At 36.2% G+C, this 14,456-nt stretch overlaps 1 protein-coding gene across 3 annotated transcripts in view; it reads right to left on the reverse strand.

The window, feature by feature from the left end:
* LOC110440201 (uncharacterized) overlaps window positions 1-14,456 on the reverse strand; it is a 31,473-nt gene that overhangs the window by 7,608 nt on the left and 9,409 nt on the right. For 2 of the 3 annotated variants that reach the window (XM_073922469.1, XM_073922470.1), the window contains 4 exons: window positions 13,246-13,299; window positions 12,480-12,590; window positions 10,773-10,856; window positions 7,683-8,246 (listed from right to left, as the gene is read on the reverse strand). In XM_073922469.1, coding sequence (XP_073778570.1) covers window positions 8,056-8,246; window positions 10,773-10,856; window positions 12,480-12,590; window positions 13,246-13,299 — 440 coding nt within the window. In that variant the 3' untranslated portion in view covers window positions 7,683-8,055. Of the gene's footprint in view, window positions 1-7,682; window positions 8,247-10,772; window positions 10,857-12,479; window positions 12,591-13,245; window positions 13,300-14,456 lie in introns of those variants that run through there. The other variant, XM_073922468.1, reaches the window with a different exon arrangement.

The raw sequence follows: 14,456 nt of genomic DNA on the forward strand, positions 1-14,456 counted from the left end.
ATAACATACAATAAGTTTATACATTGTAGGAAATAAAGGCAAGCGATCAGTCAATGTACCTGGATTAATCATTAACTTATCTTTGCGCTTAACCAAAACATGTTACCCGTGAACAAGTAACTTAATAGATTCCAATGACCAAAGTCAGGGAATTGGCCTATGTCGTTAGATAAAGACAACAAGATGAATGAAATATCATGTTTAGCAAATATAGTGAGATTAGATCCAGCGGGAGATGCTTGATGAGCAGTCCGACAAGCAGAGCTCTCATCTGGGTAGAAATGCTGGAGCGCTTGCCCGAGAGTGTCTGTGTGGTCACGTGATGTGCGTTTTCAGCGTTTTGGTGTGGACGGAGAGCTGTTCAGAAACGCTGGGTAAAACGCGAGTGTGGACGCGGATCGTTTTCATTCTACAACGCCGTTTTAAAACTAAAACGCACTAGTGTAAACGGGGCCTGTGTGTGCTGGCGCTCACGGGCTGATTCACAGGCACGCGCAAAGCTTGAAGGTAAACAAACAACGGCTTATCATAAGCATCTTATCGATAATTATTTACACGGTTGGCATTAAGATGAACATATAAACATGATCTGACTAACTTCTAGCAGCTAACTGTGTCTGGAAAAATATTCAAAGGCTTTTATTCTCATAAACCTGCGTCTGGCTGTTCTGATTGGCTAAAGCAGATGTGCACGCGATCTTTCAGGCAATTTTCCTTCTGCGTTTACACGGCGCAGCATTCCGGCAAATTACCGGTAATGTTACAACTTCTCTTTCAGGAAAATAAATAGCCAGAACGAATTGACCAGTATTTTTAAAAAGGGCCTGTTCACACATACACACCTGTCTGGAAAATTGCCGGTAATTTTCCAAAAAGGTCTGTATGTGTGAAAAGGGCTTTTGTCTGCCATTACCCCCAGATGGGACCATCTCGTTGCAAAGAAACAAGCTCAAGGCTCCCACTGATTTAGCATTACGGACATTTTTGTATGTTATAATAAGTTATATTGTTGGAGCAATGTGCTAATAAAGTTATTACCTCCTAATGTTATAATAGCATTGTAATGTTGGAGCAATGAGTGAATAAAGTTATTACTTCCTAATGTTATAATAGCATTGTAATGTTGGAGCAATGTGCTAATAAAGTTCCATTTGAGTACAGTGGATTCACGTTTATTATTATTATTATTATTATTATTATTATTATTTCAACCCCCCCGGTCTACAGTAAAATTGTCAAGTGTTGACCGGTCTGCAGTTAGAAAAAGGTTGGGGACCACTGATATACAGTATTGAAGTACAAATTATTAGCCCTCCTGTGAAATATTTCCCAAATGATGTTTAACATATTCAGAATTTTTTTACAGTATGTCTGATAATATTTTTCTTCTGGAGAAAGTCTTATTTGTTTTACTTCGGCTAGAATAAAAGCAGTTTTTATTAAAAAAAAAAAAAAAACCTTTAAGGTCAATTTTATTAGCCACCTTAAGCAATATTTGTTTAGATTGTCTACAGAACAAACCACTGCTATACAATAACTTGGCTAATTTCTCTAATTCACCTAATTCCCCTAGTTAAGCTTTGAGCTGAATACTAGTATCTTGAAAAATATCTTGATGTGATGTGACTTTATATTACTCTTTATTAAGGTTTCTGTCTTTGTGGATCAACAGAAAAAAACCCACAGTATTAAAAATGTACATGATGTTCTCCATGCAGGAAATCACACCATATTATCAAGAAACCACATTTAAAAAACTAAATAAGCCCAACACTTACAAGCTCGTCAAAATAACTGGTGGTTTGATCTGATGTGACATATTTCTAAATGTCCTACACACACTGAGCAACATAGCGTTCAGGAAAGAGCAAAAGCGGAGCAAATTAGATGAATACTGGGCAACCTAGGCTCACTGGAAAAAACACCTTAGCCTACATTTTTTTATGCAAAATGTAAAAATACAGTGCCTCACAGCAAGAAAGTCACTGGTTCGAGTCCGGGCTGGACCTGTTGGCATTTTGCATGTTTTCTCCATGTTTACGTGGGTTTCCTCTGGTTTACCCCACAGTTCAAACACATGCTCTATAGGTGAATTGAATAAGCAAAATTGGCCGTAGTGTATGAGTGTGATTGATTGGGTGTTTCCCAGTGCTGGGCTGCAGCTGGAAGGGCATTCACGGTGTAAAACATTTAATTAGAATAGCTGGCCGTTCATTCCGCTGTGGTGACCCCTGATGAATAAAGGGATTAAGCCAAAAGGAAAATGAACAAATGAATGAAAAATACGTTGCTCTGGGTATGTTTGGTTGCACGTTTCAGATAACAAGTCCACTAGAGGGTGCAATCCAATACTTTACTTAGGGTGCTTTCACACATAGATGTTTGTTTCTTGACCCTAGTTCATTCGCTTGGTTCGTTTGGGTATATGTGATCACTGCAATCTTGCTCAGATCTGCGCCAAAACAATTATTCTGAAATCGCCGGAATGAGGTGGTATCAGCTCGGGTGAAATGAACTCTGGAGAGGTTCGATTGTAGTTTGAAAGCAATACGATGCAATGAACTAACGAACCAGTAAACACCACAGTTTATTATTGTTATATAATATCCATATGGCTATATGCAGAGAGAATTATGAGTAGGGCGGGATGTCATTTCTAGTAAGTAGGTAATGTGTATTTATATAGCACATTTATCGTGTATATAGACACTCAAAGTGTTTCACAATCATGAGGGGGGTCTCTCCACACCAGTGTGCCAGTGCGATTACCACACACCACACTATTGGGGCAGGGGAGAAACTGTAATAGAGCCAGTTTGGTGGATGGGGATGATAAGGAGCCCATGATGGGTAAGGGCTGATGGAGGGATTTTGGCCAGGACACCGGGTTGCACCCCTGCTCTTTCACGAGAAGTGCCATGGGATTTTAAATGACCACAGAGAGTCAGGACCTCGGTTTAACGTCTCATCCGAAAGTTGGCGCTCACTGACAGTATAGTGTCCCCTTTACTTGGGCGTTAAGTACTCACAGAGAGGTTGAACGCCCCCTGCTGGCCTCACTAGCACCACTTCTAACAGCAACCTAGCTTTCCCATGTGGTCTCCCATCCAGGTACTGATCAGGCTCAGCTCTGCTTAGCTTCAATTGGGCTGGGCAAGGTGATATTCAATTCAATTCAGCTTTATTCGTATAGCGCTTTTACAATGTAGATTGTGTCAAAGCAGCTTCACATGAGTGGTCATAGTAATTGGATCAGTGTAGTTCAGCTTTTAGTGTTTAAGTTCAGTTCAGTTTAGCTCAGTTCAGTGTGGTTTAAAATCCCTACTGAGAGTCCAAACACTGAAGAGTAAATCCAACGATGCGTAGCTCTACCGATCCCAAATCATGCAAGCCAGAGGCGACAGCGGAGAGGGAAAAAAACTTCACCAATTGGCAAAAGTGAAGAAAAAGCCCTTGAGAGAACCAGACTGTGGCCATATAATTTCTACTGGTAAATGTGCATTTCACGTCAAATACGAAAGTGAAAGTATGCTGAAATAGTAACGAGTGTTGTTTATTCGCGATAGGAAAATTGACCGAAATCACCATCTGGTGCTTTCCCATATTTAAATTTTAAAATATTTTGATTTAGGCCATTTCCCAGTACTGGGTTACAGCTGGAAGGGCATCCGCTATACATAAAACATATGCTGGTATAGTTGGCGGTACCCCTGATGAATAAAGAGACTAAGTTGACGGAAAATGAATGAATGAATGAATGAATGAATGAATGAATGAATGAATGAATTAGGTCTATTGTTTAGTTCATTTCAGCACTGACACCTCGAAAGAAAGATGAAAATTCATCTGCTTCATGATCTGACTGCTGTCCCGGTTCATTTGTTTTATAAAGCATAAAGCCTGTCATGCAAATATCTTGCCAACGTTTTAAGCTCAAAACTGATAATGAAAACAAGTTATTAAATGTCTTATTCTTATTTTAAAATAACTAATTAAATGATACCACAAATGTTGGGTAATAGATTGATTGATTCAATAACTTAAACTCTTGACAATTGAAATGAGGCTATGCATGAAAAAGTCTCACTTCTCGGATTTATTTTTGGTGACGATGTCTGTGGGTGTCAAAGTTTAAGCGCAACTTTAATCGTCATAAATTAAAATAACGACAGCTGAGCGGAATCCGTGGGAAAAATAAGCTGTGAAACCAACGTGAAGAGAGTTTACTCGTACGTGACTTTTTAAAACTATTTTGATCCGTTTAGAAACTTTGCCGTGTGAAAGTGAACTGTGAACTGCACCAAACAAAAAGCAACACTAACATTTTATCCCTGTTTCAGAACAAAACAATCATGTACAGGAGTTAAAGCACCCTTAGAGTACGTTTTGTTGTATGTTTCAGATACACATTTTTCTTGTACATGCCCACGAGAAGGCAGAGCTTGGAGATCACCAGCAAACCACTGACCTAAACACCTTCCTAAAGCCAACCAATAGTGTTTTCAAAAGCAGATGTAAGAGAAAAGTGCCACATAGACCACACTGAAGTTAAAATGATTTGCCCTCCTGTGAATTTCTTCTTCTTTTTTTAATATTTCCCAAATGATGTTTAACAGAGCAAGGACATTTTCACAGTATTTCCTATAATATTTTTTTCTTCTGGAGAAAGTCTTATTTCTTTTATTTCGGCTAGAATAAAAGCGGTTTTTAATTTTTTTAAAACCCTTTTAAAGTTTTTTTTTTGATTGTCTACATAACAAACCATCTTTATACAATTAGATGCTTATTTACAACTTGCCTAATTACCCTAACTTTAACCTAATTAATCTAGGTAAGCCTTTAAATGTCACTTTAAGCTGTATAGAGGTGTCTTGAAGAATATCTAGTCAAATATTATTTACTAAACAAAATCTTCTCTCCGTTAATTGGGGGGAAAATACGCAGGGGGTTAATAATTCTGACTATATATATATATATATATATATATATATATATATATATATATATATATATATATATATATATATATATATATATATACTTAATAGCATATCTTTCCACTAATCTAAAATAATTCAAGCAATACAAATTAAAATAGAAAATCTTAAAATCAGCCAACATTTGCATCTTATATAGACATTTCTGCACATTTCTACAGCTAATGTGGGTTGATTTCAAGTAACGTTTCTTGTTGTAGTCACTGTTACCAACAGGATAAGTGTGAAGTGATAAAAGCAGAAGTGTTAGTTTAAGTGGAAAAATAAGACGCATTTAGCTTCCTCTTTTTTTCTTCTTTGGCTTGCTTGCTCAGCATCAAGGTTTAACTCAGACATGCAAAGAGTCAGCCAAAAGACCAGTATTTGAGGTTTTAGGTTCTTCAAAGTTGCATAATGTTCTCAAAAACACATTAAACTGATATACTAGAGGATAATACGTTTAATATATTTAAAAGTATTTTTTTCATGCAAAGCCACATTTCCAGCATCATTACTGCAGACTTCAGTGTCACGATCATTTAGAAATCATTATAATTATCATTCCAAAACATTTCCTATTATTCTCAGCCTTAAAAAAACAGTTATGGCATTTTTTTTGTGTAGTTTTTTCTGTGGAAACTGTCACTGTACTGCTGTTTGCAAGCAAGTATTAAAAAGATGTAAATAGAAATAACAATGAAATGTAATCAGTAATGATACATTAATCTTATAAACTGATATTAAAAACATTTGTAATAATAAAATACAAATTAAAAAAAAATCCTGAATAAAGTTTATTATGAAAAATATATAAAAACTGTTATTTATTCATTTTAACACTGATGATGATGACAATGATGATGATAATAATAATAATATATATTATTATCAAACTAGATATCTTTTAAAAATATATTTAAATAGAAAACAACACTAATAATACATTATACTTACATCAACACTGTATTTTTGATAAAAATAAACACACTTTTTAAGTAGTTTAAAACTAGATTACAAATATATTTTTTAACCCAACAGTTGTGTTTTTTCATATTTTAACAATATTATACTTATAAAATTATATAAAATTATATAAAATGCTGGGTTGTTTCAACACAATATTTGGTTAAAACTGTACAAACCCAATTTGAGTTACAAATGAATTAACCCTATAAATAGTATATATATATATATATATATATATATATATATATATATATATATATATATATATATATATATATATATATATATATATGACCAAAATTGAGCTAAAAAAAGCACTTATTTAAGATGTTTTATCAGCATAATAATATTAATACTAATAACAATACTACTTTTACTACTACTACTACTACTACTACTACTACTAATAATAATAATAATAATAATAATAATGAAATATATGATTATCATCAAAATAAAAGAATCTTTAAATTACTTTTTAAATATATTAAAATAGAAAACAATAATAATGATATTTTAACAATAATACTGTTTTTTTAACAATAATAAACAGCATTTTAGATAGCTTCAACCCAATTCTGCATCAAAAATTGACAAACCCAACAACTGGGTTACAGATAAATAGATTTTTTTTTTATCCAACAGTTGCGCCAAAGTAAATCATATTTTACAGGGTTAATGTATTTTTGATCATAAACAAATTTTATTAAATGCTGGGTAGTTTCAACTCAATATTTGGTTTAAAATGGACAAACCCACCTGTTGGGTTACAAATTAATTGTAAAAATGTAACCCATCAGTTAGACTTGTCCATATATAACCAAAAAACTGAAAACAACCCAGCACTTATACAGGGTGTTTTATCAGCAAAATAATAATAATAATGATATCAAACTTCACTCTACTTTAAAGCATGCTTCCTATTTTTATTTTCCAACAAACACAGCAAATCTTTTTGAATTTAATATTAAGACAAGAAAGCCCAGGGGAATAGCATACAAATGTCATCTCTATGTACAATTCTATGTTCATAACATGCCACACAACATCAACATCATCATTAACATACGGAAATACCTCATCATTATTCACACATGCTCTCAATGCGCATGTTTGTGGACTGTAAATCTGACTGTGCGCGTGTGTGTGTGTGCGTGTGTTTCTCAGATTCTTCTAGCTTCTATGTACCTGTGAGTAAACGTGTGGTGGACTGTAAATCTGACCAAGCAGAAGTGTGTTTGTGTGTGTGTGTGTGTGTGCGTTTCTCAGACTCTAATAGCATCTCTGTATTTATCAAAATGTCATTTCTCTGTACAATTCTATGTTCATACACTGAAAAAAAATGATTCATTGAATTTACTCTTTTTTTTAAAGGTAAGTCATTGCAAACTATTTATACGGCCTGAATTTAAACAAACAAACAAAATATAGTAATGCTCAGCTTAAATTTAGTTTGTTTAAATTCAGCCCATATAAATAGTTTGCAACCATCATTTATTCCTTTTCCTTCGGCTTATTCCCTTATTTATCAGGGGTCGCCACAGCAGAATGAACCACCAACTATTCTGGTATATTTTTTTACACAGCTCATGCCCTTACAGCTGCAACCCAGTTCTGGGAAACACCCATACAGTCTCATTCACACACACACACACAAACACACACACACACAAACACACACACACACACACACACACACTCATACACAACAAATGAATTAGTTTATTCAATTCACCTATAGCGCATGTGTTTGGACTGAAGGGGAAACCGAATCACCCGGAGGAAACCCACGCCAACACGGGAGGAACATGCAAACTCTACTCAGAAACGCCAACTGGACCACCCTGGACTAAACCAGCAACCTTTTTCCTGTGAGGCCACAGTGATAACCACTGTGCCACCCTGTTTGCAACCCCTTACCTTAAAAAAAAAAGTGTAAATCCAATGAATCAGTATTCAGTATAACATGCCACACATATCATTAACATACTGAAATAAAGCATCATAATATACACAAGCTCCTAATGCACATGTGTGTGGACTGTAAATCTGACTGAGCAGAGAGTGTGTGTGTGTGTGTGTGTGTGTGTGTGTGTGTGTTTCTCAGACTCTTCTAGCTTCTATGTACCTCTGAGTACACACACTCCTCCGCCGGCTGCTGCTGCTGCTGCTGCTGATTTTGGGTGTTTGAGTGTTTAGGGCTGAACGTCACCTCTCCGTACTGAACCTCTTCCTCCGGCTTGTTCTTCTTCTTTTTCTGAACTCTGACCGCAGAATATTCCACATCATCATCTGGAGACGCTTCTGCAGACAGAAAAGGAGAAACGGCTGGTAAACACTGTTAGCACTGCAGAAAACAGCAACCACAAGTGAAGAACGACAACTGATTTATTTCAGTATTATTTTAAAGCTGACTTGAACAATGTAATGAGCAGTGGTGTAAAGTAGCACATTACAAATACTCAAACTACTGTAATCGAGTAGTTTTCCTCAGGAATTGTAATTTACTAAGTAGTTTTATAAATGTGAACTTTTACTTCCTCTTGAGTACATTTTTACTGCAGTATCAGTACTTTTACTCCACTACTTTCCTTCAACCTGCTTCACTACTTTATTTTTATCTGTCTATGGGCATTAGAAGAATCATTCCTGTGATTCCTGTCCAATCAAATCTCACATAGAAGGTAAATCACATCATAATGATGCAGCATACAGTTTGGAAGGATTAAAAGTGTCCAAAAAGATGTCCAAAATCTTTACACGCAATGACCCAGAGACTGTTAAGATGCATGTAACTAATGAGAAGATGGCGGATGTTTACTATATGATGACTGAAATGGCCTTAAACACCCAGCAGGCACAAGACGTCAACATGACGTCAGATTGACCTTGTACCTCAACGTCGTGGGGACGTTACATTTTGTTTGGAAATTGAAATTGGGTTGACTTCAGAACTCAACGTCCAACCTAAAATCAATCCAATATCAACGTCTAATTATGTTACAGCTTGATGTTAAATGGACGTTACCACTATGACGTCTATCAGATGTTGGATTTTGTTTGCCGTACCTGACAAATAAATATCAGTATTTGACGTCAATATGACGTTGGTTTAAGATGTTGGCTCGACGTTGGATTTTGGTCACTTTCCAACACTTTCTAAGATAAAATCAACCAAATATCAACGTCATTTCAATGTCAAACTAACGTTCTCCTTAGACTCTGACTAGACATTGAATTTTGGTTACCTGACGTCACAATTGTCATTTACTAAGTAGTTTTATAAATGTGAACTTTTACTTCCTCTTGAGTACATTTTTAGTGCAGTATCGGTACTTTTACTCCATTACTTTCCTTCAACCTGCTTCACTACTTTATTTTTATCTGTCTATGGGCATTAGAAGAATCATTCCTGCTATTCCTGTCCAATCAAATCACACATAGAAGGTAAATCACATCATAATGAGCTACCTCAAGACTTGGGTGATTTATAATTGCAGGAAACAGTTTGGAAGCATTAAAAGTGTACAAGAAGATGTCCAAAATCTTTACACACATTGACCCAGAGACTATTTAGATGCACGTCACTGATGAGAAGATGGCGGATGTTTACTATAGGATGACTGAAATGGCCTTAAACACCCAGCAGGCACAAGACGTCAACATGACGTCAGATTGACCTTGTACCTCAACGTCGTGGGGACGTTATATTTTGTTTGGAAATGAAAATTGGGTCAACATCAGAACTCAACGTCAACGTCCAACCTACAATCAATCCAATATCAAGGTCTAATGATGTCACAGCTTGAAGTTGTGTGGACGTTACCACTATGACGTCTATCAGATGTTGGATTTTGGTTGCCATACCTGATAAATAAATGTCAGTATTTGACGTCAATATGACGTTGGATTAAGATGTTGGCTCGATGTTGGATTTTGGTCACTTTCTAACACTTTCTAAGTTAAAATCAACCAAATATCAACATAATTTGACGTCATCATTGAATGTTAAAATAACTTTCTCATGAGACACTAGCTAGATGTTAAATTTTGGTCACCTGACATCACAACCTAAATCTTACCTAATATTAGCGACGTATGATGTTGTGTTCATGCTGGGTAATGACTAAATGCACTACAGAATGTTACGTTTACACACATCCACAAATTATTTGTAAATGCATCAGCTTTTTCCCGTGTGATACTCACTACTCGAGTACTTTTGAAAGGTCTACTTTTTACTCATACTTTGAGAAATGGGTGACGTGAATCATTGCCAAACTGAACTGTGGATCTGTCTGCGCTGCTTCCCAGAAGTTGGGAATTTCTCAACTTTTCAAGCTAAAATGAGTGTCAGCCAATCAGATCGCTTTATGTAAATACCCCAGGTCAGGTATTAAAGGTGCAGTATGTAAGATTGACACCCAGTGGTTGAACTAGGTATTGCAGTCTTAATTCAAAACACTTTTTCACTCAGCATCTCCTCTGACAACTCCATACAAACACAGGTTGCCAGATTGATGACTTGACTGAATATAGAGCCTACACCACTTCCTAGCTACAAGTAGAGACGTGCAATGTTACAGTATGTATATTACATGTTAAAGTTCGTTTTTTTCTACCCATCACCTGCAATTTAATCTTTTGGAGACAATTTCTATTTCTCAACGACAAACAACAGAATAAACTACTATGACAATGATCACCACAGGTACTGATTATGGGCTTTATTCAATACTAACTGCTACTCATGAGAGTTTGAATACCGATTTACATGTCATTTACAAATGAAGATCTCTGATCTCTGAACTGTAGTTTAGTGTTTCTTACCTTTTTTCTTTCCTGCACCTTGTTTGTTGGTTTTTTGATGAGAGATGTGAGTGTAAATGAGCTCCACGTCTCCAGAAGGAGGTGCTGAGAAAACAAATGAGATATTAGCAACAGATAAACGACAATGAGTTATTCTATTAGGCTGAATAAACTGACTAAAAACAAAAGTTAAAACTTGTAATTAAAAACATTTAGTGTAATATGGCTAATTTAAATTAACATAGTTTAAAGTAAAGTATGACATATGCTGACATGACTTATTGATCATATATAACAGATTATACACAGTCTATGATGTTTTTTTTTTTTTTTGTGTGTGTTACATTTAACTAATTGGTTATTCAGTAAGTTGAGTTAATACCTTGTCTGGTTTCAAAAACAAAGCTTCGACTAAGCCAGGATTAAGTCAACCAGACATAATTTCAATAGGACATTTGTATATATTTTATTTTAATAAATGTGCTTTAGAAACAAAGACACTGCTATTTTTTGTATGAATTAGTTCAAGTTTCTTTCTGCTAAACAGATTAGATGTCTATAAAACCAGGTGTATATATTTTATCACAGTTTAAAGTGTAATGAAAAACCACCAAGCATTCAGGTTTTTACACAGATGTAAACGTTTTTGCACCAACTAACATGATGACCATTTTTCCAGCTACATTAATGATTAAAATAATCATTTGTTCTGCTTACATCTCAAAGAGCCTGTTCAATTTATCGGCCTGGCCATTTTACTTTAATTCAGAACTTACAAAACATGTAAATCTTGAATCTTCTGCAGGTACATCACATACTAATACTGATGGAAAATAAAAAGTTGCTATTTTCGATGCCAATGTGGCGAGGAACTATACTCTCTTCCTGGCGTAATAATCAAGGAACTTTGTTGTCGCTTCTTATCTGCAGAAGATGCTATTTTCAGGCTCTGTGTAATAGTATTGCACCTCGATTATGCCAGAATGACAGCTCCTTGGCATATTAGCCAAGAAAACAGCAACTTTTAATTTTGATGTAAAAGGTGCAGTACGTAATTTAGAACTACAAATCCATCAGTTTCCCTTTCTGGCTGTTCTATCTATGAATGAATGATGCAGAAGCACTGTCCCTGCGTGTTTCCTCATCGGTTGGTAACACTATATTTCACTGCAAAACAATAGTCTATCAGGCTTTTTGGCTAAAAATAGAGAAATCACGGTTTAATTAGTTACTATTCAATTGTTTTTAAACTTCGCCTCTCCTGCTGAGCATGAGCTAAGCTGTTGAATGGTTAGCGTTTGAGGCGGCTTGGCTAACCTAGCTTCAATTTTAATTGAATTATTCTCGAATCGCTTGCCTATTATGTGGTGAATATACCCCTGTAATGCATACTGCAGTCCTTTTTTGTCTGGCTTTCTCGTATATCTCACCTGTTCGCCAAAAATGGCATTATATCTCTGGCAATGTCTGATACCGGCGCATACACATTGTAAAAGCTGTGTCAGGCACGAAAGCTTGACAGGCGTAGCAACAGTAACTAAGGAGGGCGGGGCTTGCCGAAGGGTCAATTGACTGAATTTGAACAATTTAAGAAACATTTCGGATAATGCAAGCACATAAGTCAACAATATAACTCTTCTATTGATTTTTAGATATTTTTATAAAAAAATATATGACATATTCTGCCTGTAACATTCATAGTTTATTACAGATTTAAAATAAGCTGACCTGGTGTTGGTGACTTGTGTTGTTTCTTCCTGTAAACGTAGTATACAATGATGAACAGTAGAATCAGGATCACCGCAACACAGCCCATAGCGATTAATAAGTACCGTGCAACTATGAAAGAAAGAAAAATATTTAAATCAGTCATTAAAATGAAATCTGCCTCTAAACTATGATTCATTTCAAAAGCAACTGCAACAAGATCTGAAGGGCAAACATGCAAGTAAATATTGCACTTTAAAATTGCAAAGCAGCCTGCAGAACTTCTCAATGATATCATTCATTCATTTTCTTTTCGGCTTAGTCCCTTTATTAATCTGGGGTCGCCACAGTGAAATGAACCACCAATTTATCCAGCATATGTTTTACGTAGTGGATGCCCTTCCAGCTGCAACCCATCACTGGGAAACACCTATACACTCCCATTCACATACACACACTGCAGACAATTTAACTTACCCAATTCACCTATACCACATGTCTTTGGACTTGTGGGGGAAACCAGAGCACCTGGAGAAAACCCATGTCAACACGGGGAGAACATGCAGACTCCACACAGAAATGCCAACTGACCCAGCCGAGGCTTGAACCAGTGACCTTCTTGCTGCGAGGGGATTGTGCTACCCATTGTGCCACTGTGACGCCCCCTCTCATAGGTATTAAAAGTTGTATTTATGCTTTGCAGTACTTGCTGAAGCTCGGCACTCACGTGTAAAAAGACTTCCAGAGCTGTAATTTTGAGTAGTTTTTTCTGTTGAGAGACTCGTACCATTTTCAGATGTCTTTGTGGTCAAACTAGAGGTCACAGCATCAGTAGTTGATCCTGTAATAAAAAATCACCACTGATTTATCTGCATGTTTTCTCTCTCTCTCTGAACCAATTAACCAAAAACATGCCAACAAATTAATGCTAAAATTATGATTTTCCTAAATGATGTGGCCAATTATGAGGACTGTTGAGGGATGCCTGTTAGGTACATGTCCAAATTTCATTTCACCTCAAAATAAATAACAAAACCATATGTAATATTGCAGCATTTTGCATTATGAAAAATCAACGAAAGTAATTTCAGACAAGGAAAATTAAAAAAGCAAAAAGATAATAAATATAGTCCGTTTTCCTGAACCAGAATAGTTGCTAACTGTATAATATGTTATAAATGTTGATTTAAAATGATATCATGAGCATATTACATGAACATGCACATATTATTAAACTTATCAGTCTTCTTTTTGTTCTCGTCCAACATAGGCACATTCTGAAAACCTACACCTTTATACATTTCTAACAACAGGCGCATTCTGAAAACGTATTCCCATGGACGTTTCTGGAGATTGCAAATTATGCATCCGTAGGTACGTATGGCTGCATTTCATTTTTTAAATGAACGTTATGGGGCGGTATGACGTCCTTTCTTTTTTGCGATTACCAACTGACCGCTTACCTCCGTGTGGACAGCTCTGTAACCAGTTTGTCCAGTTAGCTCGTCCTGTACGTCGGCAGACTTGAAACGCAGAGAGTTGACCACAAAGATGACGAGGTTCAAGTCCAGAGATAAGTGGTTCCAGAAATCAGGTAAGACAAAAACAGAATCCAAAAAATAAAATGACAGGTAAATAACAAAGTGAGGATGTGGTAAAATCTGAAAACGTGGTAAAAATCAGACGAGGGCTTTTCTTTTTCTGGACGACTTTTGTAAATCGTTGGTTGGGTTTAGGGAAGTAAGTGGGTGGGCGGGTCAATCAATAAAATTGGTTGGCTTTAGGAAAGGTGGAGGGTGGGTCAGTCGATTGGTGGGTGAGCCAGTCAGTCATTCAGTCAGGCAGACAGACGGTCAGTCAACAGTGGCCTCTAGTGGGTTTACGTGAGAACAGCGGGCGCGAACGGCACTCAAGAGAAAAATTTGCGATCTGAAAAAGCGCACACAGCGGCCTCTCGTGGATTCGCTTAAACAAAAACTGCAAAAATACATACCTCCC

Source organism: Danio rerio, chromosome 14, assembly GCF_049306965.1.
Source record: "Danio rerio strain Tuebingen ecotype United States chromosome 14, GRCz12tu, whole genome shotgun sequence".
In the NCBI taxonomy this organism is placed as follows: Eukaryota; Metazoa; Chordata; class Actinopteri; order Cypriniformes; family Danionidae; genus Danio; species Danio rerio.